This window comes from Neocloeon triangulifer, unplaced genomic scaffold, assembly GCF_031216515.1.
Source record: "Neocloeon triangulifer isolate White Clay Creek 2 clone unplaced genomic scaffold, ASM3121651v1 ptg000014l, whole genome shotgun sequence".
Classification (NCBI taxonomy): Eukaryota; Metazoa; Arthropoda; class Insecta; order Ephemeroptera; family Baetidae; genus Neocloeon; species Neocloeon triangulifer.
Window position 1 is genome coordinate 2437568 of NW_026775556.1, and position 24136 is coordinate 2461703.

Genomic DNA, 24136 nt, shown 5'->3' on the forward strand with positions numbered 1-24136 from the left:
GTATGTTGCTGTCGCAAATATCCATATCAAAATATATAATGAGACAATTAAATAAATGTATATTTCTTTCAACTTTATGTCCGGCATCATTAAATACGTTGGAAATTTATCAGTGTGAGAAACTGAAACTTGCTGATAGAGCGCAGGACGACCTCAATTTTCAAGGAGGGCCCCATTATTGTTTAACCAGACAGCAAACCTCCAACTACGATGTTACGTTTTCTTGTATATTTTCTGTTTTTAGGTAAATTTAGAAAAAAAATGTTTATTTTGTTCTGACTTGTAAACTTAGGAGCGACTTTTGCCAGAACTTTGCCAACAGCAAAGGAGGGCATGGACGATGAGGTGGGCGCCGAAAAGGTTTAATTTAAAAATAATTTTTAATATCAAAAATTATAATTTTACAAACTATTTTCATAAAAATTGTATTTTGGGTCGAAAGCCATGTAATGTTTTATGCTAAATTGAAAATTTAACTTTTGTTAATTGTTGCACATATATCAAGCAGCCTGTTGGACTTGTCGATGTACAAAACCCTTGGGACCTGAAGCAAAGTAATTTTTCTCATAAATTTATTATAAAGAATTTTTAATTTTATTTCTTCTTATTTTTAGAAGAAATCGTAAAACCAATTCGTTCCACCGAAGAATTTGGAAATGAAATTCCGCAAAACTATGCCTACGCATACAGCGCTACTAATAATGGTGATGGTCAGCCCATTGGCTATGTGATGGGAATCAGGTTGTTCTTCAACGACATGATGCCAGCGGTGCCCTTGTTTGGAATTTCGGCTGCCTACCCTGTTCAAGGTTATTTTTAAAATAATTTAGCACAATTTAGGGTTTTTTTGTGGTGTGACATGAGACGCTTTTCAACCTTAAAAATTTGTATGAGTCAGAATAATAATTAGGCGCCGCCGCACGCTGTGGTAATTAATGTGGGGGACAAAAGCCAGGTCAAAATGATAATAAAAAAAATATAGCGTGACAGGTTGCGAGAGTTGATAAGAATTGTCTAAAGTCTGGAAAAACCTAAAACTTGAACATTCCACTTCTGACTGTTTTCCAAGAGGGTCGCGAAATTAAAATATTTTGACAAAAGTTAAGAATTATGGCAAAATTATATTTTGTTGTTCTTTTTGCCCTTTTAGGGATGGTAGCTAATGGTATACAAATTTTTATTGTAATATGCAACTAATATATATTTTTTATTGTTTTAAATTTAGGAGTTTCGGCAAATGATGGGAAACCTATTGAAGTTGCTAATAAGGAACCTGTGCAGCCCCTCAATGTTGGCAATGTTGTTAAAAATAAAGTAGACCAGGCGATTGCTGAGGACGCCAAGAAAATCAGCAAGAAACATGAGAGCATGATAAAGAAGGTTCCTCTCGCAGATCACGTGGATCCAGACTGCGATGAGAAGTGCAAGGATGAGGTGGAAAAAGCCAAGAAATTGCAACCTGCTGCTCAAAATGCAATTCACACTGGAGAGGTTAAGGTGGACACAAAGGAAAAAGTCGTTGAGGTCAAACCAAAGGTACCCGAAATTCATCATGATGTCGTGCCTCCAAAGAAGGTGGAGCATCAGGCAGTAAAATCAGAAGTTGCCGGAGCAGACAAAAAGGAAGAGGTTAAGAAGGTCGAGCAAATTCATCAAACCGTAAAAGTTGAAGAAAAACCAAAGATCGCTGGGGACAAAAAAGAAGAGTTTAAGAAGGTCGAGCCTCATCAGGGCGTAAAAGTCGAAGAAAAACCAAAGGCATCTGGAGAAAAAAAGGAGCCGATTGCAGCTGCCAAAAATGGTGAAAAGAAACTCGAAGTTCCTGAACCTGGAAAATCCAAATTGCTCCATGGCAATAAGGAAAGTTCTGGCAAAAGTGGAAAGCCTCCATCCGGCGTGGCAAAAGCTGACGCTGCAGAGAGTTCGACCGGAGCAACCCCAGTTACTCCTCCTTCGTCCTCCGTTTGGAACTCAATTTCCAAATTCTTCACTTCGATTGCAAACATTTTCAGCTCGTCATCTTCCAATACCAAATCTACTGTCAGCCCCAACACTCCCAGCACCGCGGCTCCAGAAGCTAAAAGCGCCGAAGCAGTGAAGGATAAGAAAATCGAAATTCATGCTGCAGGTGTTGAGCAAGGCAAGAAGTCTCGCAAATAATTGCAAGATATGATATGATTACAATCCAATATTAATAAAATTCACTGGCTTTTCTCCGTGTGTTATATGCAGTGAAATTTCTATTAAATTATAATGGTTTTTTGATGAGTCCATACTGTTTTCATTGGTTTTAATAAAAATTTGTGCTTATTAGCACAAAATAGAAAATATCATTTTGATTGATTTTATTAAATAGATTACATTTTAGGGCTAAAATATATGTGTACAGTATAACTATTTGTTAATATCGGTTAATGTTCATACAGCACGCACGGTCAAGTAAGAAAAATAATATAGAGGTTTGGTTGGTGGCTTTGGTGCGTCTTTTTTTAGAACTTTAAATGACTTGGCAGTAATGCAGTTTAGTAAATAAAATAAGGTTTATGTAAAAAAATAAATAGTTCAAAATGACTTAATATAATCGCTAATAAGCCTGTTATTTTATCGGATATCATTTAGATTTAATACTGATTTATGCGTTTCGGTTCGGACCTGGTTCGGACGGAGATCATTTTACGTTTGGCGCCGTTTAGTGCCAAATTTCATATCCAAAGCCCTCTGGCGGAAGGATTGCGCGTCACAAATGAAGCTTGGGCGGTGGTCGCCAAACACAAACAACAGGTGTTGGTCCCAGTTTTTGTCCATTTTTATGGACACTCCGACCTCAAATTTTTGGTTCATTGTTAATTTAGACTGAAAATATGATTTCGTTTCGATCGGAGTGGTTCATTTTGTCATTTCTCTTCGTCCAAGCGACAGGTGAGTCCTTAAAAATTCACATTTCGCAGGTGGTTCTCAACGCTTTTTCAAGGTGGAGCACCCGCAATTAATAATTATTTTCATTGGATTAATTGATAAAAATGTTATGAAATTTGACATTAAATTTTTTTAAACCACCTTTCCAGCTCAATACAGTTCGCAAGAAGACGAAGGAACTGCAAAATGGTGCACCGTTAGTTTAGCCGAGCAGTACAAATGCCAAAATTTTTCAAAAGCGGTTGAAAGGGACACCCTGTCAAGTAAATTTAGCAGGGACGCACTGAAAGTCGAATGCGTTCGAGTGAGTACAACCAAATAAAAACTATATCAAATTAATATTTATGATTTTCAGTTATTAACCGCCTTGCATTATTTTAGGCTTTCAACAAAGACGAGTGCATGACTCTTTTGGACGAGGGTACCGTCCATTTGACAAGTCTGGACGCCGGTGAGGTCTTCATTGGAGGCCGGTACCACAGTTTGATCCCTTTGATGCAGGAGACACTTGAAGGCATGTTAATTATCAATTGAGTTGAGAGCATGTTTTAAATTTGAATTCATTCAGGTGGCGCCTTGAACTATTTCGCAGTTGCTGCGATTAAAAAGGGTACTTTGACCGACGTGCGAAAGTTACGAGATCTTCGCAACAAGAGAGCCTGCTTTGCGGGTGTCGGAACTCAAGCCGGATGGGTCATTCCGATTGATGTGGTCAGTTTTTTTTAAAAATATTATCTATAAATTAATCTCATTTGTAAACCAATCTGCAGATGATGAAGCAAGGTGGTTTAGAAGTGATCGACTGCAACAACCATGTCAAATCGGCCATTGAATTTTTTGGCCCGAGCTGTGCAGTCAACTCTCTGACCGATAAATACAATCCAATTGGTAAACTGGAAATCAAAACCCAGAGTGGTGATAATATTCATTTTGATATTAATTCTCAGGTGACAACTCTGACAAGCTGTGTCAGTTGTGCATTGGTGAGGTGCCTGGAGGAAGGTGTACAAGTGCCGATCCCTATGCAGGGTTTGAAGGCGCCTTCCGCTGCTTGGTTGAAACAGGGGACATTGCTTTTTTGAAGCACACAACCATTCAAGAAATGGTCTCCGCCCAAACACTTAGTAATATCTTTTCTTCATAATATTCTGATTTAATTTTAATGTTAAAATTAGCTTCTGTCCGGAAAGACCAGTTTGAGCTCTTATGTCGAGACGGAACAAGAGTTTCCGTAGACGAATACAGGAATTGCAACTGGGGTGAAGTTCCTTCCCACGCGGTAGTAACTTCATCAGGCCAGTCGTTTGACAGGCGAAAGAGTTTCCAAAAATTCCTTAAGGTTGTTGAAAAGGCATTATTTTTCTATTTAATCTGTCAATTATATTTATTATCAGCAAGCGGTCAGACTATATGGAGGTTCAGTTCCGTACTCTCCGACGCCTTCTTCTCAGGTCAACCGAACTAGGATTGACTTCACTACTGAGAGAAATCAGTATGATAGGTTTGGCAATCCTATCAGTAACCGGGATCAAGACCGCTTCGGCAATACCAATCGGGATCAAGATCGTTTTGCTAATAATAACCGGAATCAAGATCAGTTTGGCCAGGAAGTTCAGTATGATAGATTTGGTCGGCCCATATCTCGTCAGAAGAGACAGTTTGAATTAGACAGATTTGGACGACCGATCAATAACAGAGATAGAGATTATGTGACAGACCCTCCTGAAGATACCCAGCCAAAAACAGAGGACGATTTTAAGCTGTTTGTCTCTGCAGCTAAGTACGGACGTCAACACAATCTCTTGCTTCAAGTAACAAAAAATTCATTCTATAGTTTCAATTTAATATTTGATTCTAATAAAGGACACTGCTCGAGGTTTGATAGCAATTGAGGAGAACAAACAAACCTATTCTGGCTACCTCGGTAAGGCTCTGGAGCCAATTTTATCTGTTCGAAAGTGTCCTGTTGGAAGAATGACCCTTTGCGTTACGTCTGAGCCGGAAATGGAAAAATGCAACAGGATGAGGGTGCGTAGTTTTCTGATTTTGATAATACTCGGGTATAATTTCTTTTTATCCCTCTAGACTGCTTTGCGGGCGCAGCTTCTGAAGCCAGACATGTCCTGCTTCAAAGCGCACAGCCACGTCCATTGTCTGCAAGCCATCAGGAGTGGAGACGCTGATGTAGCTGTCATGGACGCCAGCGACGTTTATACCGGAGGACTTAGCTACGATCTCATCCCATTTATTGCTGAGGTTTACAACCTGGGCAAGCCTGAATACTACGTTGTTGCTGTTGCCAAGGAAAATGATCCGAGTACAGAACTGACTTATCTGAGAGGTAAAATAGCAATAATTTTACTCATTGTTTTAACTTGAGGCAAATTTTGACATCAGGAAAGTACACTTGTCACACTGGAATCAACACTGCGTCTGGATGGGTAATTCCCCTGGCCTATCTGATTTCAAACGGTTGGATTCGGAGTTACGGTTGTGACAGTGTGAAAGCGGCTGCCGAATATTTCTCAAAGTCCTGCGTCCCTGGCGCCCTGAGTGCCGAGTACAACAGTGGCGTGCCTTACGACAATCTGTGTCACCTGTGCCACGGCTCAAGCTTTCGGTACTGCCGCAGGGACGCTTCCGAGGACTACTTTGGGCACACTGGTGCCTTCCGCTGTCTTGTCGAAGGGGGTGGTAAGTCAAGAAATTTTAATTTGAAAATTTCACTGATTATTCTGTGTTTTTCAAGGTGATGTTGCTTTTGTCAAACACACTACCGTGATGGAAAACACAGATGGCAAGAGGAGGGAGTGGTGGGCTCGAAACACTCTTACTGATGACTACGAACTGCTCTGCCCGGACGGCACAAGGGCTTCTTTGAAGGACTACAAGTGGTGCAGCCTTGGCAAGGCAAAGGCCAACGCCATAATCACTAGGGGAGGAGCAGGATATAATGAGAGTGAAGTGGAGGCGTATACAAATCTGTTCGTCTATGCTCAGCAATTTTATGGACGTAAATATCAAGACGAGTTCAGGTGAGCCAAAGTTAATAAATTTTTAACAACCATGCACTAAAAAAATGTTTCAATATAGTTTCAGCATGTTTTACTCGCCTCCACCCTACTCTGACTTGATATTCCAAGACGCAACCCAGCAGCTCTATATTCTTCCGAAGGATGAGCGCAACTACAGGTCATACCTGGGCAGGGACTTTATGAGGGCCCGGGCCCTTGTTGACTGCCACGCAGGAGCAGCTGGATTGGCCGAATCACTGGCGCTCATTTTCATGTCGACTTTTGCAATTTTGCTCGGCAGAAGGCATTTTTAGAAACTAGCTTAGTTTTTGCAGATAAATAATTTTACTGTTATTAATTTTATGTTCAATCAATCAAAGAAAACTGCATTCCGTCCACTTTGCAGATTCAAATCAAGCATTCCGTCCACATTGTATTTTACAAATGACATGAAGTATTAAAGATCTGACTTATATTATTTGTAGTGTTATAAATTAACTGTGAACTCATATTATTCAATTTTTGTCCACCTTCCATTACTGGAAGAAGTCAGTTTCAGTTAAGTGAATCTGTTTTTATATTTACAATATTTTTATATTACAAACAAAGACGGATACTTTTAAAAATAATTTTGTTATAAGAATGGTTGAACGAGAATACATCTTGAATGACATTCAAAAATTCTGATTTTTATTTCAATACACATGCTTACTTATAAAAAAAATTAAAGTTTTTGGTTCACTAAAATTTAGGGAAAATAATGAAAAGTTTTAGCCAAATATTTGCATATCGAAAATGGTGAAGAAACATTATTTTAGTTACCATGGCAACTAAATTTAAGATTCCAATTTGCTATGCTATACTTTATAGCATTTTATAACTTCGTTAAAAGAATGAACAAGAAGGAAGGTAATTTAGTTCATAGAAAATTTAATTATTTTTAACCTAATTGATGAAATTATTATGTAGAGGCCTCGAATCTTGAGAAGAAAATCAATGATGCCTTCAAGCTTTTTGATCACACGGGGTCAGATGCAGTCGACGTGAGAGAAATAGGAACCATTATCAGATCATTGGGTTTCATATTTAAAACAAATAATAATAAATAGCTTTGATAATTTTTCATCGAAAAAAATAACAGGCTGCTGCCCATCGGAATCTGAGCTACAAGAAATACTCGTCCAGGTCGAGGACCAGGAAATGACTGGCAGCGTCAAGCTCAATAGGTTTCTGCCAGTGATGGCTGAAATTCTTCAAGAGAATCGGTGACCGAATTCTGTTTTATTAGAAAAAAATATTGATTTTTTTTTGTATCATTAGCTTACAAGGGGCAGAGCCTGAGCTTTTGCTGGCGGCACTAAAAACTTTCGACTTTGAAGGAAAGGGTACTGTTGATCCTGAAAGACTAAGAGAACTGTTGACCACCGAGGGAGAAGCGTTTTCCCAAGAGGAGATGGACGACATGCTAGCAGCCGCTGTAGACCCGAACACAAGCTTAATACCCTATGAGGATTTTGTGCCGAAGCTAATGGTAAAATTAATTTTCGAATAAGTTGCAAAAATTAGAGGCATTTATTATTATTTTTTTTTTAAATTAAATACTCCATAAAAATATCAACAAAACAAGTCCATTACCTTATTTAACAAATAAAATTCTATTTGTTCAAAGTTTGGCAAAAGTAGGCGGTGGGCTCTTGGTAGCCTGAGCCATAGCAGCATTTATAAAATCTTCACTCTGAAGCATCGTCATGTTCCAATATCGCTGAAAGAAAATAATTTGGTTATCTATATGAAAAAAAAAACCAAAACTTAAAGAGCAATATATTGATTAAAAATTTATTAAATTTAGGTTGACCGAGACGAGCCCCAGTCTGAAGGTAAAATCTAAAACTCACAATGAAGTCGAGTCCCTCCTGCGTGCTGTGGTTTCTGGCGTGAACCAGCGATCTCTTGGTGAGCTGGACAGCCACTGGACTTTTGCTAGCAATCGTTTCTGCCAATTCGATTGCTCCAGCCAACAAACTATAATAAAATAATGAATTTTGCACTGAAGAATTGAGACATGAAAACTGTTTTACTTTTCTTTAGTGTCGTAAACTTTGCTGACGAGCCCACAGTCTTTGGCCTCTTGTGATTCCACCTTTCTGGAGGTTAAGCAGATTTCGTTGACCAGACTTTGGTTGCCGATGATCCTGGGCAGTCTCTGGAGGGTGCCGACGTCAGCAGCCATGCCAATGTCAACCTCCTTGACCTGGAACCAGGCGTCTGAAGAGCACAATCTGACGTCAGTGGCCGTCAGCAAGTCGAGGGCTCCGCCAATGCAGGCATTGTGGACGGCGCCAATCACAGGTTTCGGACACCTTTCCACAGCTGAGATGTCGTTCTGGTAGCCGTTGAGCCAATCCTCGATGACTTTGCACTTGCGGGCAATGTCATCGTGCTCAGCAAGCAATCCACCAAGCTCTACCATGTCTTTTAGGTCAATTCCTAATATATAGAAAATAACAAATTTGTACTATAAAATTTTTTATATTATTCATACCTGCACTGAACACTTTTCCAGCAGCCGAAAGAACAATACTCCTGCAATCGTCCTTCGAGGCAAGGGTGTCAAAACATTTTCCAATTTCACTGAAAAATATAGAATTTTTAAAAATTCGGAAAAACGAAAAAGGTGTACTTTAAATTTCACTTACAACCACATTTTTCGGTTCATCGTGTTAAGATTTTTTGGTCTGTTCAGTTTGACTTGGTAAACAAATGGTTTGGGAACAGTAATGCTCAAGGTTTCAAAACCCTCCATTGTCGAAGAAAACACCTTGGATTGCTCTGGAAATTTATTTATTTTCAGATCTCATAAATATCCAAAACAAATCCGATGAATTGTAATTTATTTTTTAACTTACTCAGCAAAGACGCTGGAGATATTTTTAATTGCCTGATGGCGAGAGACGAAAACATTTTGTGTATACCTGATTAAGCCTCTCAATTGGAACTGTTAATCAGCCGAGTATTGCGACGGTGATAGGAAAAATAATTCGAGTAGAAGAGCAAAGGTGAATTTCTCCGTCAGTCCTACAACATGAATAACAACAAACAAGAATGGCGAATGGAATGAATGGACTACGATTGTGCGCGTTGCAGTGCGCTTGCCAGATTTCACTCACTGCATGGTTATGCAACACGCTTGACATCAAATAACTATAGAATTTTTCGGAATTTTTATTAATAATTATAATTTTTCTTCATATTCTTCTTAATTATTTATCAATAGTGATGAGTAATAATTCTTTTGGATAGAATTATTCTGTTGCTTTATTTCATCTTTTTCATTTACAAATAAATATTCAAAGAAAAATTGAGGCAAATTAAAATATTAATTAATTTGCAGTTCAGGCCTGATTTTGAGATTAGGCAACTTTTTAGCTCGTATATAAATATTTAAATCACCCCATACTTGAAAGGCACTGTCATTTATTGGTGCTCAGCACAACATTGGCCACAATGGCTAAAATCAAGACAAGTCCGCCGATAGCCGCGTAGAGCGCGAGGTTGCTTGGTTTGTTCTGCTCGACGGCCATCGGGGTCGTCTCCCTTTCCTCCGGAGGAACCATCAGCTCTGGGTCTTCGACTTCCTCCTCCAGCTCTGCAGCTTCGTCTTCAAATTGACAGCCCAAGAGCAACTCCAAGGATGCCTGTGAGTCTGTCGATGCCTCTCCGGGAAACAAGTAGTTGGAAATCTTGGCCGAGGAGCACGGCAGACTAAAGAGGACCCTTCTGGGCAGGTCGTGCTGGATGAACTTCTCCTCCGGACTGCCCTCCTCCTCCTCGATCAAAGCGTCCGTGTGCAGCTCCACTCGGGTTCGCAACGACCGAACAATGTCCTCCTTCAGACTGGCCACCACTTCCTCGATGGACGTCTTCGGGTGCAGGAAGACTCTGCCGTGGACATGACCTCCGACAGTCAACACTCCAGCGCACTTGGTCTTGACCACTTCGGCCTCAGGTTCGATCGGGTTGCGAACAAGAAACTGAGCCACCAGTCTGGACTCCTCCTCGTCCCCTGAGGAACGGCTGATGGTGTCCAGAGTGGCGTTTTTGTCCAGGACGGCGCCTCCAATGAGACAGTGGGCATCCCTTAGCAACTTTTCCTGCTCGTTCAGAAGGGCTTTGAGGTTAGTTTTGGTTGAGGTGACACCTTTGCCACCCGCCGGAAGAGGGATTTTGAAGTCAAAGACGAATCTAGTGTCCACCTCCTCCCACCGAATGGGGTTGGACTGGAACTTGAAGTCAACATTGTTGAGGTGCATTTTGGCGTCCATGTATTTGCAGGTGGCCTTGTGGGTGGTGCAGTTGTAGTGGAGGACCAGGCGTTCCGCCAAAGGGCTGTTCAGTTTGGCCAAAAGGGTTTCCAGTTTTTTGGTCTGCGAGGTGTCCAGGAGGCCGGAGCTGTTGGGGTCCTTGCTGATGGAATAAATGCCTAGGATGTTGTGGCCACCTGAGAGCAGTCCAGACACGTTTTTGGCGTGCGACTGGAGGTTGTAGGCGTTTAGGTCGGCCAACGAGGTGACCACCTGGTTCGCCGGCTGCTCGTCCTCCTCTTTGCTCTCGAAATTCGGAGTTGGCGGAGCGTGGATGACGTAGTCGTGTTGCTGGCATCGCTGGCCAAGAACCAAACCGGACACGAAACCACTGTCAGGGCCGAGGTTCTCAAGGTACTCCCGGAGGCTCTCCTCAGCGTGCACTCCTTTCAGCATGACGGAAATAATAATTATGGGAGCTGAAAATATATTAAAATTAAAAAAATTTTCAAGTTATATACGTAAAAAAATTTACGTAGCAAAATATCAAATCATTATATAACTTCGGTGGTAAAAATTAAAAATATAAATTAAAAATTGGTGAATTGCCATTTTTTTCTCTGAATTATGCCGCATTATATGTACGCACTGGCATCGTTTCATATGAATTGGGATAAAACCCACTGGCAAGTGAAAAATTGTGCAGTTTTTAAGAAAACTAACCTTCAACCACGAACGACAGCCAAATCAACAATGCAAAATGTTTTTTATGAAATTTTTTGCAAGAAAACAGAGAGCATACGTTTGTGCTTCGTGTTCTGACAGCTTTTTAATTTTTGCCTGACTGGAAAGGGGCGTGGCTCTTCTGTTGTTTTGGTTGTGGGTTACGCCCCCCTAGAGTGAGCTGAAGAGCGCAGCCTCTCGGTCCTTGCGACCCTTGCGTCTTGCGTGTTGAAAGGACTGCGAGGACCGGGCAAAAGTCGGTCAATAAACAAAATAATTCACGCTGGTCAATTCCATGTACACACTATTGCTGTAGAAAGCAGGTAATGACTATGTACTTGTTGTATTTGCTGGTTGCTTCTACAGTTTGAAATTTAAGTTTTCAATTTCTAGTATTTAATACATCATTAAAATTTGCTCAAGAAGAAAATTAAGAGCTACAATAAACAAGCTCGATGATCTTTATTTTTTTACGTATTATCTGACTATGGATTTTAAAGTTCAAGTTTCAGTCTTATTTATTAATTAAAACGAATGTTTTTTAAATAAAAAATTGTTATTTGAAGAAAACATAAAATTTTGGAAGTGAAAATACAATTTATAACAACATAGTCGCTCTGTAAAGAGACAAAATATATGACTTAGTTTGTTTTCTTCACGCATTAATTTTTAATGTGCTCTGCGCAAAATGTTCAATTTGAAACTTTTTACAGAGGCAATTTTATCAGATTTTAATTAAATTATTTGAAGTTAAAAATTCTGAACAACTTATTTTACAACTTTTTACATACAAGAATTTGTAAGTATAAATTTTGATTTGCTGTCAAAAATTTTAATATTCTTTAGCTTACTTTATTATTACATAATAATTATTATTGCTATAATTCATTGAAAATGATTCAGAGTTGTTCTATCATAAGTTAATATTGGTGTGTTTGCATGTTGAGCATTTGTGCTCTTCAAAAGATAAGATTGTGAACTTGCTGCGATAAATTTGATTAGTGTTAGACTCAAGGCAAATAAAGAGCAACACACAGCATTATCTGATTACATAACCATTTGTTACACGACTAAAACAAAGCTGATCAGATCCATTTCAGTTCCAGTTGTTGCTGAGAATGGCGGTGGAGGTTTTGGACGTGGACCACCTGGCCATCAGTGCCATCGTCACTGTGGCCATGCAGTTTATTTTCTTTGTCATCGCTGCCTTCTTCGAGTTTGACAAACTGACCGACTTGGCCGGTGGGGCCAATTTTATCATCCTGGCGGTGCTCACCTATTACCTGGGACAGGTAAAGAAGTTTGCCAAAAAAAAGTTTTTCAATTTTTTTTACAAAAATTTCAGACTTATGACAGCAGACAGACGATGATCACAACTCTGGTTTGCATTTGGGGCATTCGACTGTCTGCTTACTTGTTCTACAGAATTCTCAAGATTGGCCGAGACGCTCGGTTCGACGACAAAAGGAGCAACGTGATTCGATTTGCTATTTTCTGGACATTCCAAGTTTGTTATTTAATTTAATTAAAAAATTCTTCATTATTATTTTTGTGTATTTCAACTTCAGGCTATCTGGGTATTTACGGTCAGTCTCCCTGTTATCATCATCAACTCGCCAAGGAACAAAATTCCACTGGTGCCGAAAACTATGACCCATCTCGACTCTGCCGGACTTACAATGTTCATAATTGGTTTCATTTGTGAAACTTTTTCCGACCTTCAGAAGTTCCAGTTCAGACAAGACCCCAACAACAGAGGGAAATGGTGCAATGATGGTAGTTAATTTTCATTAGCAATTCCAATTAGAGATTAAAATTTATTTCAAATTTTTCAAAGGACTTTGGCAGCTTTCCAGACACCCAAATTATTTTGGAGAAGTCATGATTTGGTGGGGAATTTTCCTCATTTCTCTAAACGTTGTAAAGGGTTGGGAGTGGATTGTGATCTCGTCTCCGATCTTCACTACTGTGATCATTCTTTTCCTCTCCGGCATTCCACCTTTGGAACTTTCATCCGATGAGCGTTACAGAGAGTGAGTAAAATGGCATAAATAATTTTGACCTTATTAATTAATTTTTGTTTCAGCAACCCTGAGTACCGTTTGTACAAAAAGTCAACCTCTCCGCTGATTCCAATTCCGCCTGGAATTTATGTTGAGATTCCGTACTTTCTGAAGTTCCTCTTGTTCTTTGAGTACCCTCTTTATAACCATCTGAAGAAGAAAGCGTCGCCATCACCAACTCCAGTACCAACTTAAACGCCAAACAGCACTGCAAGGAGGCTTTGGAAAATACTCGACTGTTTGCAGATTGCAATTTTATGAATATTGTGATGGCTTGTTTGGTAGTTCTGTTAAACAGATTGAAAGCATTGTCAGTTTAAAAAGTTGTTAAGGAGCATTAATGGGAAATTGCAAAGGGTCGTTGCCGTTTAAGACTTCGTGAGATTTTTACATCTTATTAATCCATCAGCATGAAATTTTAAGTGTTTTCAATTAATATGTAGTGCACAAAACCAAAGCAATAGAACTTGCTTTGTTAGAAAAATATGATAAATTAAATAATTAAACACGGGTGCAGTTTTTTCGCACAGCAGAAGCAATATACATACGAAAAACATTCAAATAAATAAAATATAGGATAGTTCAATTAACAGGTATATTGCGGTGATCTCTGTCCGACGACTAATAATAAAGTTAAACATCTTCATTATTTTAAACCTTAATATATTTAAAATATCGCACCTTAATCTTCTTGGATGATTGTTATTTCATTCGTACAAATCTGAAAATAAAATCTGCGTCACCATGAAAAATCTTTATTTTCTTGTGAGCCTGCAATTAGTAATTTATGCAACCTGCCATAAATGATGGTCGAGCAGGTTGCCTAAATTCCAAAAGTTTCCTCCTCTCACAAGAGATCGCGCTGTCAGTTCATTTTAGTGCCGGGGATGGCGGCATACAGAGCCAGGTCTGGCAAAAAATCAAATAATTTCAATTTAAAACATTGTTTTTGAATAGTAATCAGCTCGCAGTTGTTACAATTTGAATTTTTGTCTAGGTTGAAGGAGGTCGACGATGTGCTCGACAAGGAGGAAATCAACCTGACAGCGTTGAAAAGAGTTTGCTTTCATGGTGAGTCGGGGTCAGCTGACCATCATAATAATAACGCCCCTGTAGCACTTGAGCTATTGACATAAATGGATTTTGGAAAATTTCAGGCATTCCTGACGAACAGGGACGACGCGCCCTTTGCTGGCGCCTCATGCTTAATTACCTTCCTGGAAATAAAAGCACCTGGAGCCAGATTTTGGCCAAAAAGCGTGAATTGTACAAACAATTTATTGGTAAAAACATCTCGAAAGCAAGGAAATATTTTACAAAATTTAATTTGGCAAACGAAATTTTCAGATGAAATGATAGGAATGCCTGGTCCTGAAAACCTGGACGACAACTCGGTTGTCGACGTCACCTTCGACGATCACCCCCTCAGCCTAAATCCAGACTCGGAGTGGCAGACCTACTTTAAGGACAACGAGGTTTTGCTGCAGATTGACAAGGATGTCAGGTAAAATTTTATATAAATTTGTGTGAATCATATTTAAATTAATTATTGATTTCAGGCGCCTCTGTCCTGATATTTCCTTCTTCCAACAACCAACTGATTTTCCCTGCCAGGACGTTGTGAACAGCGGAGGGACTAAAAGGCTGCACAAGAGGGTCCAACACTCCTTCTTAAATTCTGCTAATGTTGAGAGAAAGGGATTGGGAGTGACCAAGGTATATTTTGTTTAAAATAATAACAAATGCTTAGAATTATAAAATTTCCAATTATTTTTAACGCTGTCCATACAGTTACGGGTATGTGAATCATTTATGCCTTTAAAAATTAATAATTTTTATTTAATTAAAATTCATTATTATCAATTAGATTGCCTTGGCTAAAAAGAAAGCGTCAGAAGACTACGCTCCCATGGAAGAAGGGTCGGAAGCACACTGGGAGGTTGTGCAGCGAGTCTTATTTTTGTACGCCAAACTTAATCCAGGCCAGAGCTATGTCCAAGGAATGAATGAGATCATAGGACCAATTTACTACACCTTTGCCACAGATCCAAATTCAGAATGGAGAGGTAAAATTAAATAAAATTTTCCTAATAAAGTTGAAAAATGAATGAAATAGTACAAAGAATTTCCACAAGATCCTAGCTAAGGATTTTGCCCTTTTTTGTGTGTTAAATTTTAAATTACAATTGAAGTTTCCAAAATCTTAATTAATTTTAGAATTTGCTGAGGCCGACTGCTTCTTTTGCTTTACCAATCTAATGAGTGAGATCCGTGACTTTTTCATCAAGTCTTTGGACGACTCTGAAAGCGGAATCAAAAAGCTAATGGCCCGTCTCAGCACTGAGCTCAAAGTGCACGACCCTCCAGTTTTCCAACGCCTGCAGCAGCAAGAACTGCAGCCCCAGTACTACAGCTTCCGGTGGCTCACCCTCCTCCTCTCTCAAGAATTTCCTCTGCCTGATGTCCTCAGAATTTGGGACTCGCTCTTTGCTGATGAGAAGCGTTTTGGATTTCTCATTTTTATTTGTTGTGCTATGATTGTGTAAGTTTAAATTATTTTCAACAATTTAAAAAGAAAATTAAATCTTGTAAAAATTAGTGTTCTACGAGATCAGTTGCTGGCGAGCGACTTTCCCACAAACGTCAAAATGCTTCAGGTAATTTTCTTTGTAGTCAAATTTCCTCCCACAAATTTAAATTATTTCTTTATCTGAAGAATTTCCCTCCGATGGACATTCAAGTGGTGCTGTCGAAAGCTGCCGAGCTCTCCGGCCGTCGCTCCGAAGGTACAATAAGATGACCTCAGAACCATTACCAGGTTGTTCCATCCAAGGTGAATGCTCACTGTACACCAATATAAAAAAAATGTGCAAATTTTCGCTAGCTCTCTTAAATTGAATCTCGTTTTGGTGCAATTTTTGTCTACAAGTCGGCATCAACGGAAATGATGCTAATTTATTTGTATTCTCAAATTTATTCTGAAATTATTCAGTTTAAAAGAAAATTTGTCACAAATTTATAAAAGTCTTTTTACATAATAGCAGCTTATTTAATTTTAGCAGGAGTGAATTCATTAAATTTAATCAAAACGAGTTGGTCCCTTACATAGTGAGCCACTCATTCATTATCAAATATCTTGAACTTGATACATTTTCTACCTTATGTCAAAGCAATTTAGAACCATTAGATATAAAAATAAAGACCATGTCATTATTGTTGTTATAAATCCAATTTTATTTATTTTCCTTGGAAAATTTTAAACTTTTCGTAAAAGGCAGAAGTTGATGTGTACAACTTTAAATGCAATAAAATGAAACACACGCGTGAGGGAGAAAAGATTTGTGTGCGTGCAGTGAAAATTGAGTTGCGAAACAAGCGAGCGCAATCACTAACCTAATAATAAAGTGCAGCGTAGCATTTCATATTCTGCAAGCGAGAGAAGAGCAGGGGGAGTTGTTCATTGTGCACACATTGTGCGGCGCCGAGCAGCAGGGAAAGAGCGAGAGGTGACCCCTTGCAGCATGTCATGTGTGAAATGTGTAATGAGGGCTAACCCGCAAAATAATTCGCCCCTTTATCTTTGTCCGAGCAGTCGGCGGGATTTGTAAGTAAGAGAGAGATGACAGTGGAGAGGAAACACTACTTGCGTATATGTGGGTTTAATTTTTGACGTGTCAAAGGGTTTTTATTGCGTGTGGTGGTGGACAGATGGTGAGCCGCAAGTTCAACCACGCACGGGCCTCGGTGTTTGGTTAAAATCTCACCAAAAGTGGTGGAATTTTAAACAAGAGGGCAGTTCAAAGCCATTGCAAGAGTAAAAAAGACTTAATTAATCAAACTGAACCCATTAAAAATTTCAGAACGGATGTTGAGGGAGTAAAAATAATCATTTAATGAAGTTTCTTTATTAAATGATTTATTTTAATTTCAATCATACCTTATTTTCTTTGCTGCTACAGTTATGCAAAATTATATTCCAGGTTTTTAAAAAAACTGTCGTGGAAAAGAAATCTGTTAATAACCTCCAAAAATTTCATATGAAATTTCCAAAATTTGTAGTTTTGTTGAAAAATAATTTATTATTCTGCATTATTCCTTGGAATTGGAAATTAATGAGAAAAAATGACGCGCATATAAATGCTAATTTTCACTCTACGTGCAGAGTCTGGTCATTTATTAAAATTTGTCCCAGGAGAAAAATTCCAACGCGCAGATAAATTTGTCGTTCGCACTCGGCTCTAGGCGCTTACGCCGCACAACATATTTTACAAAATTAATCCTTGCAGGCGCTCCTCTCTTTATTAAAATTCTTTCGCCTCCGCGACTTTTTGCGCGCGTTTTAAAGGCGTGCACCCCGTTTCACTCGATAAATCAGCGACGTGTTTTATTGAAAAGGATTCCAGTTTTGCAAAAGCTGCACACGCGGAGACGCATTCTTAAATATTTTTTATATATAAACCTGGGAAGGAATATGATTATTTTTTTGCCGCGGCAGACAAGTGTAATATGTGCGTTGGCTTTTTTAATAAATAAAGGAGCGCAGTGGACCCGCGAGCTTTATGAAATAATTTATGGCCGGCGTGAGCTTTTTATACACCGAGAGAGTGCATGAATGGAAAAGAGCGCGGAGAGTCTATCTTTCTTTTTCTCCGAGGAACATAATTTATTTATTTGTGCTCCGCTCCCATAGTCAGCAAGCATGTAAGCGATTAATAATGACACCGGGCCTATAAACCTCGGCCAGGCACCCATTCAGGCCTTTCATCTGGCCCGCCTTGTGTGTGTCTTTTGAGAGGATCCTCTCATCTCGCGCTGCTTTGAATCCCTTTCCGTAGCGCCTACCTCTTTTGTTGCGCACCAGAGAAATATTGTGTAATAATATCTGCTTTGTAATGTGGTAGTGGAAATTATGGTTAATGGGTTGGCGTAAATCACCGCACACCGTGGTCGCAATTTGCGGCGCCGATTTTTGCCAAAGAAAAAGTTGGAGGCTTGAGCGAAAATGTAAAGATTGGAATTTGCAGTTATTTCTTCACATCAGAATATATCGTAAGATACAACATTCAGAAATATAAATTGACCCGAATTAATTTAATAAATAACTATTTAAAAATGTTGGTTAATTTAAAAATTTAATAGAAAACAATAAAATAATGTGAAATCAGTTAATTAGATTTAAAAAATTGTGAATTTAACAAATCTATTTAAGCGTTTAAATAAAAATTAACAGCTGTGCTAATTTTCCTGCGAAAAAAACTGCGGAGACCTCCAGGAGGTGCTGAATTTTTTTTATCTATTAGCAAATATGATTATTGGTGAGTAAAGGATAAGTTGAAGAATTGAATGGTACCCTGGAAGAGAAAATTAAAAAACTGAAAAGTTTTGAATAATGAATAAACAAAAATGAATTCCTCATTTATATTCAGGTTTTGTTTAAATTTTATTTTTTTTTTATATGTTTTTTTAAACTTTGGGGAATAATTTTGAATGATCTTCCGAGTTCATTTTATTCATTTCATTTTGTTAACTTTGTCGGGTTGGATCTCTTGTTGCCGCCTTTCTCATGAAAACACACGATAATTGCGCCATATTCAGACCATATGATCAGTATCAGCTCGAGTTTCATCAAGCATGGCTATTTTGTGTTTTGGTTGCAGATTTTGGCCGAAAATCGTCGCCAAAACGGCCGAAGCGACGACAGCCACGAGAGATTACTCCGCCGGTTAGTCAGTATTGACCATGATTCGACGCGCGGCCGACACAGGTTTGTTTAATTGATTAGCTTGCATTTTTCGTTTCCCATGCACTCGCGCTCCAATTGACGCACTTTTTGCTTGCATTAGTCAGTTAGAGCGTCTTTTTTCAGTGTTAACTATTAGAAGGGTTTTTAGTTTATATTTTGGAAGTTTATTTTTCTATTTTTGAAAGAATTTTAAATAATTTTTATTGCATTGTTTTTCACTCTCTATTGTCTCTTTAAAAATTAGATTTCCTCTTTTCTCAATTTTTATTTGATTTAGAATGTACCTTTAATAGTATTAAAACATCGTTTTGTTATTAATTTCATTATAAAAAAGGACGTTTTTGAATACTTGAGAGATTCAAACGTTGTTTTAAGCACCTAATTCATGGAGTCCCGCGGTTGGATACATTTGATATGAGCCTCGCGTCTGCCGATAAATAATTCTCGAATGCGAGGCTCCGCCTCACTCGACGCTCGCAGAACCAATTGGAGGCTCCATTGCGCACTTGCTCTTAATAAACTCCCTCAACTTTATAATGCATAATACACTCCTCGCTCACAAGAAACAGAGAGAGAGACTGCCCTAGCGATATTCGCGAAATGATCAGTTTTATTACCTGTCCGGGAATAAATTTTCGTGCAGGTGTGTCGAGCGTGCAAATTTCCACAAAGTATACGACAGGTAGGATAGGGAAAAATAATTAATTCGTTTCAGCCAGGCAGGACGCAAAATTTTCGTGTATATATTTTATGTCACGATAAAAGAACATTGCAGGAGTCTCTGTTTGTTTGTTTCTTCTTCGTAATTAAATGCGTGGAAATGACAGGTGTTGCAAATTAGTCCAGAATGAATAACTGCTGCGAGCAGCTGATTTAAAATAATTTATATATAAACACATCTCATCGTCTTGGAAGTGACAATAGTGGAAATCAGCAGAATTCCATTAGCCCTAATAACCACCCCATTGACCAGCGGCATAAAGAAGCAACCCTCTTCGCAGGGGCTTCTTCAATGATTTTTAATTACCCCCGTTTCAGGTTGCGCAACTCTCTCGTTCTCAGGGGAAATCAAAAGCCAATTGATGGTTTTTGTACCACCCACATTTCCAAAGGCAAAGGTGCTTCTCAGGGCCTGAATGACACAAAGCGCGATAAAAAAAAATAAATAAAAAATAAGCAGAGTTTGATAAATTGTTTTGTGTCGTGATGAGGCGCTCCGCCGCCGCCGATATTGTTGCACTATCCATCTTTATATACAATCTCTTTGTCAGAAGAAGAGTGCAGAGTCACTTTTGGTTTGCTTTGGGATTACGCAGCATGACGATCTTTGTCCTATCCGTCTCGGTAAATATTCAATGTACTCAAGAATTTTTCAAATCTTGTCTTACACTCTGCGTCCGGATGGAATATTTTTTCCTCTCTTGCAAAAGTTTCCTGTCTCGAAAAACAAATAAGGGAGATTTGAAAATTGAATCACGCGAGAGAGACGAAAGGGGGACGACGCAAGACACAAGGAAAGGGACTAGGGTGGCGCCAGAGAAAAGGAACTTTTGCTTGGTTGCGCGCCGCTTCTGCTGCTCCGGCAACTCTCTTTTATGTATAAAAAAAGCGGAAACTGAATTAGTAAGGACCGAGCAAACATCATCTCTCGATGGCAAAAGTTATACGTGACTGCGTTCTGTAAAGGAGAAAGACGCTGGGCGGCTCGCTCGCTTTTGAGCCGCAAAACTTTGTCTCGAGACCCAACTGCGGGGAAAATGTAACGCTTGAGACAATTTGAAATACATAAAGAAAGAAAAGGAAAAGGAGACGACAATATTTAAATTTGCAGAAATTGGACAATTTTTTTTACATCATAGGTATCATAAAAATATAATTTAATTTTTAAAGAACTCATTTATTGCAAGAAATCTTAAATTAATAAATTGCAAACGTAGACGAAATTTGTTTAGAAAGTTTATGAATTCAAAATTCACGCTTGAAATTTACTAATAAATTTAACAGTTTTGTCTTTTACATATTTTTGCATAAAATCACATAAAATTTAACCAAATTTATAAAACCAACAAAACATGCAAAGAGTCTAAACCAAAACTTAAAGAGATATTTTTCACAAAAGATTCACTGAAATTCTATGGTTTTATGATTAAATTTAAAAATAATTCGAAAAAAACATAATTATAAAAAATTTATTTTGTCAGGTTAAAGACCGGCCCAAAATTAGTGACCGCTACTAGGTAGAACTAGAAAGAGGCTTAATAATTTTTGAAATATCAAGCAATTGGTGGGCCTGGCAACGCAAAATGGGCATAATTTCATTTAGAGACTGGGTTGAGTTGACGAGAAATATAGTCTCGGATTTCGCAGCGCCATACATTACCAATTCAATGCACACGCAATTAGCGGGGGTGTCGCGCAGAATTGCATGCGGTGCGGTCTAGGCATTTTGCTGGACACGTCTGTCGAGCAGGTTGCCTATTCAGCGGCGAGCATTGTTCGTTTGCGCGTTGCATGAGAGAATTTCCCGTCCTGCAGCAAGGGAAACACACACACATGTATCCTGTGACGCAAATCGAGTTATCCGCCAATAACACGGGCACAAACAGCCCGGAGCAGAGAGAGAGGCAGCGGCCATGCACACAAACGCATCGATTCGACGGCTCCTTTTTCCTCCGCCGCTTTTGTTTAATCCCCTGTGTGTGTATCTGCGAGTGGAGGATACTTTTGTTCCCCCGGCGCTGTTTGAATACGAATAAAGCTGGCGAGCGAGGCACCGGCGCTATAACCTGATTACCGTCCATACTCGACTAATGAGCCCTGCTTCAAAGAATAAAATCACTGAACGTACATTCGTGCATAATGAATAAAAACGAACGTGGCGAGCGCGCTAACTAACTGACTGCTCTGGAAATTAAATTGGAAAAATATACACGGCGCTGGAAATTCGAAAGAGAGAGCGAGGTGCTCTCGCGGAACGGAAAATAATTCCCGACGGAAAAGAAGGGAGGCGAAAGAGAGCAGTTGTGCCGCCCTAATGAATATTATTTAAAAAGATGCAGATCTAATTCGCGTTGCTTCTTCTTCTTCTTCCAGAGCAAGAAAGAAAAGGCGTCTTTTTTTTCCTTTTTCTCTCTTGACGTCTTTTTATTCCTCCTTTGGATTATGCTGATTCTTCACAAATAAAATTCTCCTTCCTGCTTCTCTGCTTCGCTTTTTTTCTTTCCTTTTTCCTCTCCAGCTGTATATTTTCATCTGGCCCCGCCGCTATATATATAAAAAGGAGAAATTTTTATTTTCTCTCTCTCTCTCTCGTCGAGCTCAACTTTTCATCTCCTGTGAGACGTTGTACGAGATCTGTATGTACCGAGCAGCAGCAGCAGGCTTGGAAATTCCTCGCGATCGCAAATCGAGTTTGCTTGCGAGCAATTGAAGCGTGCTTTGCCAGCCGACCGAGTTAATTCGATTTGGAAAGAGAGAACGAGCACCGCTGCAAAACTCCTCCGCGAACGGTGACGCCGGCAAACGCGAACGGCGCCGGATTAATCGGAAAGCACACTCCTTATCATTATGCAATTACTTCGATCGGAAAATGCACTCGAGTGTGTGCATTCAAAATTGCAGAAAATCGTCCCTCTTTTTTACTTTGAATGGCTGTTTCTATATTATTGAGGTTAACACTGGAAAATTCCAACTAATATTTCTAATCAATAATGAAAAGGACAAAATAAATTTTGTTCTTTTCTTAAAATTACTACTAGTTTTCCAATAGACGGGGGAAATAATATCATAGCATTAAAAGTATATTATTCAGTTTCATTCATTCAAAACTCCCAAAAATTGAGAAGATAAAAAAATGTTAGTAGTTAAAAAAAATTCAAATTAACAGGAACCGCTTAATTTAATATTTTACTATCACATAAATTTTCTAAGACAAATTTTATAATAATTATCAAAAAATGTTGTTGCATAATTTTGAAGATACAATTCTTAATTGTGAGCTTCTCTTTTCTTCAAAACGGTGGAGCCAGTGAAAATAATGATACTTTAATAATGTTTTGTTAAACCATGAATTTTATGTTCATATTCTAATTTAATTAACGCTATAAATCATGGAAATAAATAAAATTATTTCCTCTATTAATAAAAAATGCCAAGCAATCCCAAAGTGAATTAAATCAAAATTAATTATTTTCACAAAAATCAAGTAAATTACCAAATCAAAAAATAATTTGGTATTAAAATGTGATGGAAAAGTAGAAAAATTTTAAGTCATAAAAGCTTCTTTATCTGCATTTTTTTTTTAAATATAATTTCTTAATGATAAAAACGTGGTTTAGAGTGATAGCCTAGAAACCAAAGATCATGAATCACCGCAGCCGGTCGATACGGAGCAAATATAACATGGTGTTTTCCCAACCATCCCAGCGGAAAATTAAATTGGCTGGTGCAGTGCACGTTTAATCCCGTTAGCAACCCTATAGCCAGTGGGCCCGACTACTATGAGAATTTGCTGCGAGATCAACCGTCTGTCCACACACAACTGTATGTAATGAAAATAGGCTCTGCGACAGTTTCCTTCGGTCGACCGAAATGTAAATATCCCGAGCAGATCAAAGGCAGATTCGCGGAGGAATCGCTCGTAATAATAATTTCAGATGCAAATCCGACTTTTTTCGCTGCCGTTTGAAGAGCAAATTAGCGCGCGCAGCCGAACACAAATCCCATTGTGCGGATTAGAGCGCGGCAATAAAATAAAAGGGGAAGAGAGAAAGAGTCGAACCGTGCGCGTGCACCTTCTGTCGAGGGTGCATTTCATCATTGCGAGTCGCGGAATAACAAATTCAAGCAAGGACGAGAGCAGTAGTTGCGGAAAAAATACGCGAAAAAGGATTTTGTTATCTTTTTTCATTGATGAGCAAGCATTTATTTTTGTTTATTTTTTTTTTTTAATTTTGATATCAGATTAAAGATAAGAGATCTAAAATTTCATATGGCATTATTTTCAAAAAGTGTGAGAAAACAGCTAAAATGTGTTGAAGTGCAAAATTTCTAGGAGAAATTACTTTTGAACTAAAAAATTTACGAGAAACACAATTCACTTCTGATTCATGAACAGTGTTGTTGTTCATAAAAATAATTACAGTTGTTTGAAGATTCAAACTGTTTCCCAATAATTGTCAAAAATATTGGCAAAGACTTGATATGACTAAGCCAATGAAGAATTTTCAACACTTAAGAGAGAGAAGAAAGATGCCTCAATAAAACAAAATTAATGAGAGGGAAATATTAATTAATTCCGAAAATATGAAAGTTGAAGCTAAAATGTATCTTTTTTCATCTTACTCTTTACCTTTTCATTGCGCTGATCAATTTGCA

The 24136-nt window shown here is 38.6% G+C and overlaps 8 protein-coding genes across 17 annotated transcripts in view; 6 read left to right on the plus strand and 2 right to left on the minus strand.

The window, feature by feature from the left end:
- Positions 1 to 136: 136 nt before the first annotated feature.
- On the plus strand, positions 137 to 2333 carry LOC132201292 (titin-like). Of its 8 annotated transcripts, none has more exons than XM_059627339.1 (5): positions 137 to 244; positions 293 to 345; positions 509 to 554; positions 615 to 809; positions 1226 to 2333. In XM_059627339.1, exons 1-5 carry the CDS (start codon positions 211 to 213, stop codon positions 2158 to 2160), a joined length of 1263 nt encoding a protein of 420 aa, XP_059483322.1. In that variant the 5' UTR covers positions 137 to 210; the 3' UTR covers positions 2161 to 2333. The 8 variants fall into 8 exon arrangements, with proteins under 8 accessions (XP_059483322.1, XP_059483323.1, XP_059483317.1 ...); XM_059627340.1 differs by having other exon boundaries at positions 618 to 809; XM_059627334.1 differs by having other exon boundaries at positions 152 to 244; positions 293 to 360.
- A 415-nt stretch (positions 2334 to 2748) lies between these two features.
- LOC132201288 (transferrin 2) lies at positions 2749 to 6605 on the plus strand. The gene is made up of 13 exons (XM_059627328.1): positions 2749 to 2919; positions 3066 to 3220; positions 3298 to 3430; positions 3485 to 3627; positions 3687 to 3804; positions 3864 to 4040; positions 4092 to 4255; positions 4311 to 4727; positions 4780 to 4944; positions 5002 to 5257; positions 5314 to 5610; positions 5666 to 5951; positions 6010 to 6605. Exons 1-13 carry the CDS (start codon positions 2862 to 2864, stop codon positions 6242 to 6244), a joined length of 2604 nt encoding a protein of 867 aa, XP_059483311.1. The 5' UTR covers positions 2749 to 2861; the 3' UTR covers positions 6245 to 6605.
- A 218-nt stretch (positions 6606 to 6823) lies between these two features.
- LOC132201546 (dynein regulatory complex protein 8-like) lies at positions 6824 to 7482 on the plus strand. Its single transcript, XM_059627770.1, has 4 exons — positions 6824 to 6839; positions 6900 to 7007; positions 7072 to 7195; positions 7251 to 7482. Exons 1-4 carry the CDS (start codon positions 6824 to 6826, stop codon positions 7480 to 7482), a joined length of 480 nt encoding a protein of 159 aa, XP_059483753.1.
- LOC132201299 (delta(3,5)-Delta(2,4)-dienoyl-CoA isomerase, mitochondrial) lies at positions 7480 to 9034 on the minus strand. Its single transcript, XM_059627353.1, has 6 exons — positions 8837 to 9034; positions 8627 to 8759; positions 8473 to 8561; positions 8009 to 8417; positions 7826 to 7952; positions 7480 to 7692 (listed from the first exon to the last, which is right to left on the minus strand). The coding sequence occupies exons 1-6, from the start codon at positions 8889 to 8891 to the stop codon at positions 7594 to 7596; spliced, it is 912 nt and encodes a 303-aa protein (XP_059483336.1). The 5' UTR covers positions 8892 to 9034; the 3' UTR covers positions 7480 to 7593.
- Positions 9035 to 9199: 165 nt separating this feature from the next.
- LOC132201291 (protein odr-4 homolog) lies at positions 9200 to 11105 on the minus strand. The gene is made up of 2 exons (XM_059627331.1): positions 10955 to 11105; positions 9200 to 10710 (listed from the first exon to the last, which is right to left on the minus strand). Exon 2 carries the CDS (start codon positions 10685 to 10687, stop codon positions 9401 to 9403), a length of 1287 nt encoding a protein of 428 aa, XP_059483314.1. The 5' UTR covers positions 10688 to 10710; positions 10955 to 11105; the 3' UTR covers positions 9200 to 9400.
- A 15-nt stretch (positions 11106 to 11120) lies between these two features.
- On the plus strand, positions 11121 to 13760 carry LOC132201300 (uncharacterized). Its single transcript, XM_059627354.1, has 6 exons — positions 11121 to 11277; positions 12055 to 12246; positions 12300 to 12461; positions 12523 to 12730; positions 12792 to 12987; positions 13041 to 13760. Exons 2-6 carry the CDS (start codon positions 12073 to 12075, stop codon positions 13210 to 13212), a joined length of 912 nt encoding a protein of 303 aa, XP_059483337.1. The 5' UTR covers positions 11121 to 11277; positions 12055 to 12072; the 3' UTR covers positions 13213 to 13760.
- Positions 13761 to 13887: 127 nt separating this feature from the next.
- Positions 13888 to 16233, plus strand: LOC132201293 (TBC1 domain family member 13). The gene is made up of 9 exons (XM_059627341.1): positions 13888 to 13924; positions 14015 to 14088; positions 14175 to 14300; positions 14365 to 14521; positions 14577 to 14733; positions 14885 to 15083; positions 15235 to 15559; positions 15617 to 15674; positions 15734 to 16233. Exons 1-9 carry the CDS (start codon positions 13905 to 13907, stop codon positions 15815 to 15817), a joined length of 1200 nt encoding a protein of 399 aa, XP_059483324.1. The 5' UTR covers positions 13888 to 13904; the 3' UTR covers positions 15818 to 16233.
- Positions 16234 to 18697: 2464 nt separating this feature from the next.
- Positions 18698 to 24136, plus strand: part of LOC132201301 (LIM/homeobox protein Awh) — a 43185-nt gene continuing 37746 nt past the window's right edge. For 2 of the 3 annotated variants that reach the window (XM_059627355.1, XM_059627357.1), the window contains exon 1: positions 18698 to 18781. The gene's annotated coding sequence lies outside the window, so the exon portion shown is untranslated. Of the gene's footprint in view, positions 18782 to 19352; positions 19443 to 24136 lie in introns of those variants that run through there. The other variant, XM_059627356.1, reaches the window with a different exon arrangement.

What these genes read in the sequence shown, in the direction of transcription:
- LOC132201292 (XM_059627333.1), top strand. Translation starts at nt 211, where the DNA reads ATGTTACGTTTTCTTGTATATTTTCTGTTTTTAG. An exon ending in TGTATATTTTCTGTTTTTAG is followed by an intron (nt 245 to 292) that starts GTAAATTTAGAA and finishes TTGTAAACTTAG; the next exon opens with GAGCGACTTTTGCCAGAACT. An exon ending in CCCTTGGGACCTGAAGCAAA is followed by an intron (nt 555 to 614) that starts GTAATTTTTCTC and finishes TCTTATTTTTAG; the next exon opens with AAGAAATCGTAAAACCAATT.
- LOC132201288 (XM_059627328.1), top strand. Translation starts at nt 2,862, where the DNA reads ATGATTTCGTTTCGATCGGAGTGGTTCATTTTGTCATTTCTCTTCGTC. An exon ending in CGATAAATACAATCCAATTG is followed by an intron (nt 3,805 to 3,863) that starts GTAAACTGGAAA and finishes ATTAATTCTCAG; the next exon opens with GTGACAACTCTGACAAGCTG. An exon ending in AACACAATCTCTTGCTTCAA is followed by an intron (nt 4,728 to 4,779) that starts GTAACAAAAAAT and finishes ATTCTAATAAAG; the next exon opens with GACACTGCTCGAGGTTTGAT.
- LOC132201546 (XM_059627770.1), top strand. An exon ending in AACCATTATCAGATCATTGG is followed by an intron (nt 7,008 to 7,071) that starts GTTTCATATTTA and finishes AAAAAATAACAG; the next exon opens with GCTGCTGCCCATCGGAATCT. An exon ending in GAAATTCTTCAAGAGAATCG is followed by an intron (nt 7,196 to 7,250) that starts GTGACCGAATTC and finishes TTGTATCATTAG; the next exon opens with CTTACAAGGGGCAGAGCCTG.
- LOC132201299 (XM_059627353.1), bottom strand. Translation starts at nt 8,891, where the DNA reads ATGTTTTCGTCTCTCGCCATCAGGCAATTAAAAATATCTCCAGCGTCT. An exon ending in ATCTCCAGCGTCTTTGCTGA is followed by an intron (nt 8,760 to 8,836) that starts GTAAGTTAAAAA and finishes ATAAATTTCCAG; the next exon opens with AGCAATCCAAGGTGTTTTCT. An exon ending in AGGAGGGACTCGACTTCATT is followed by an intron (nt 7,693 to 7,825) that starts GTGAGTTTTAGA and finishes ATTTTCTTTCAG; the next exon opens with CGATATTGGAACATGACGAT.
- LOC132201291 (XM_059627331.1), bottom strand. Translation starts at nt 10,687, where the DNA reads ATGCTGAAAGGAGTGCACGCTGAGGAGAGCCTCCGGGAGTACCTTGAG.
- LOC132201300 (XM_059627354.1), top strand. Translation starts at nt 12,073, where the DNA reads ATGGCGGTGGAGGTTTTGGACGTGGACCACCTGGCCATCAGTGCCATC. An exon ending in CTATTTTCTGGACATTCCAA is followed by an intron (nt 12,462 to 12,522) that starts GTTTGTTATTTA and finishes TTTCAACTTCAG; the next exon opens with GCTATCTGGGTATTTACGGT. An exon ending in AGGGAAATGGTGCAATGATG is followed by an intron (nt 12,731 to 12,791) that starts GTAGTTAATTTT and finishes AATTTTTCAAAG; the next exon opens with GACTTTGGCAGCTTTCCAGA.
- LOC132201293 (XM_059627341.1), top strand. Translation starts at nt 13,905, where the DNA reads ATGGCGGCATACAGAGCCAG. An exon ending in GAAAAGAGTTTGCTTTCATG is followed by an intron (nt 14,089 to 14,174) that starts GTGAGTCGGGGT and finishes GGAAAATTTCAG; the next exon opens with GCATTCCTGACGAACAGGGA. An exon ending in CAAACGTCAAAATGCTTCAG is followed by an intron (nt 15,675 to 15,733) that starts GTAATTTTCTTT and finishes CTTTATCTGAAG; the next exon opens with AATTTCCCTCCGATGGACAT.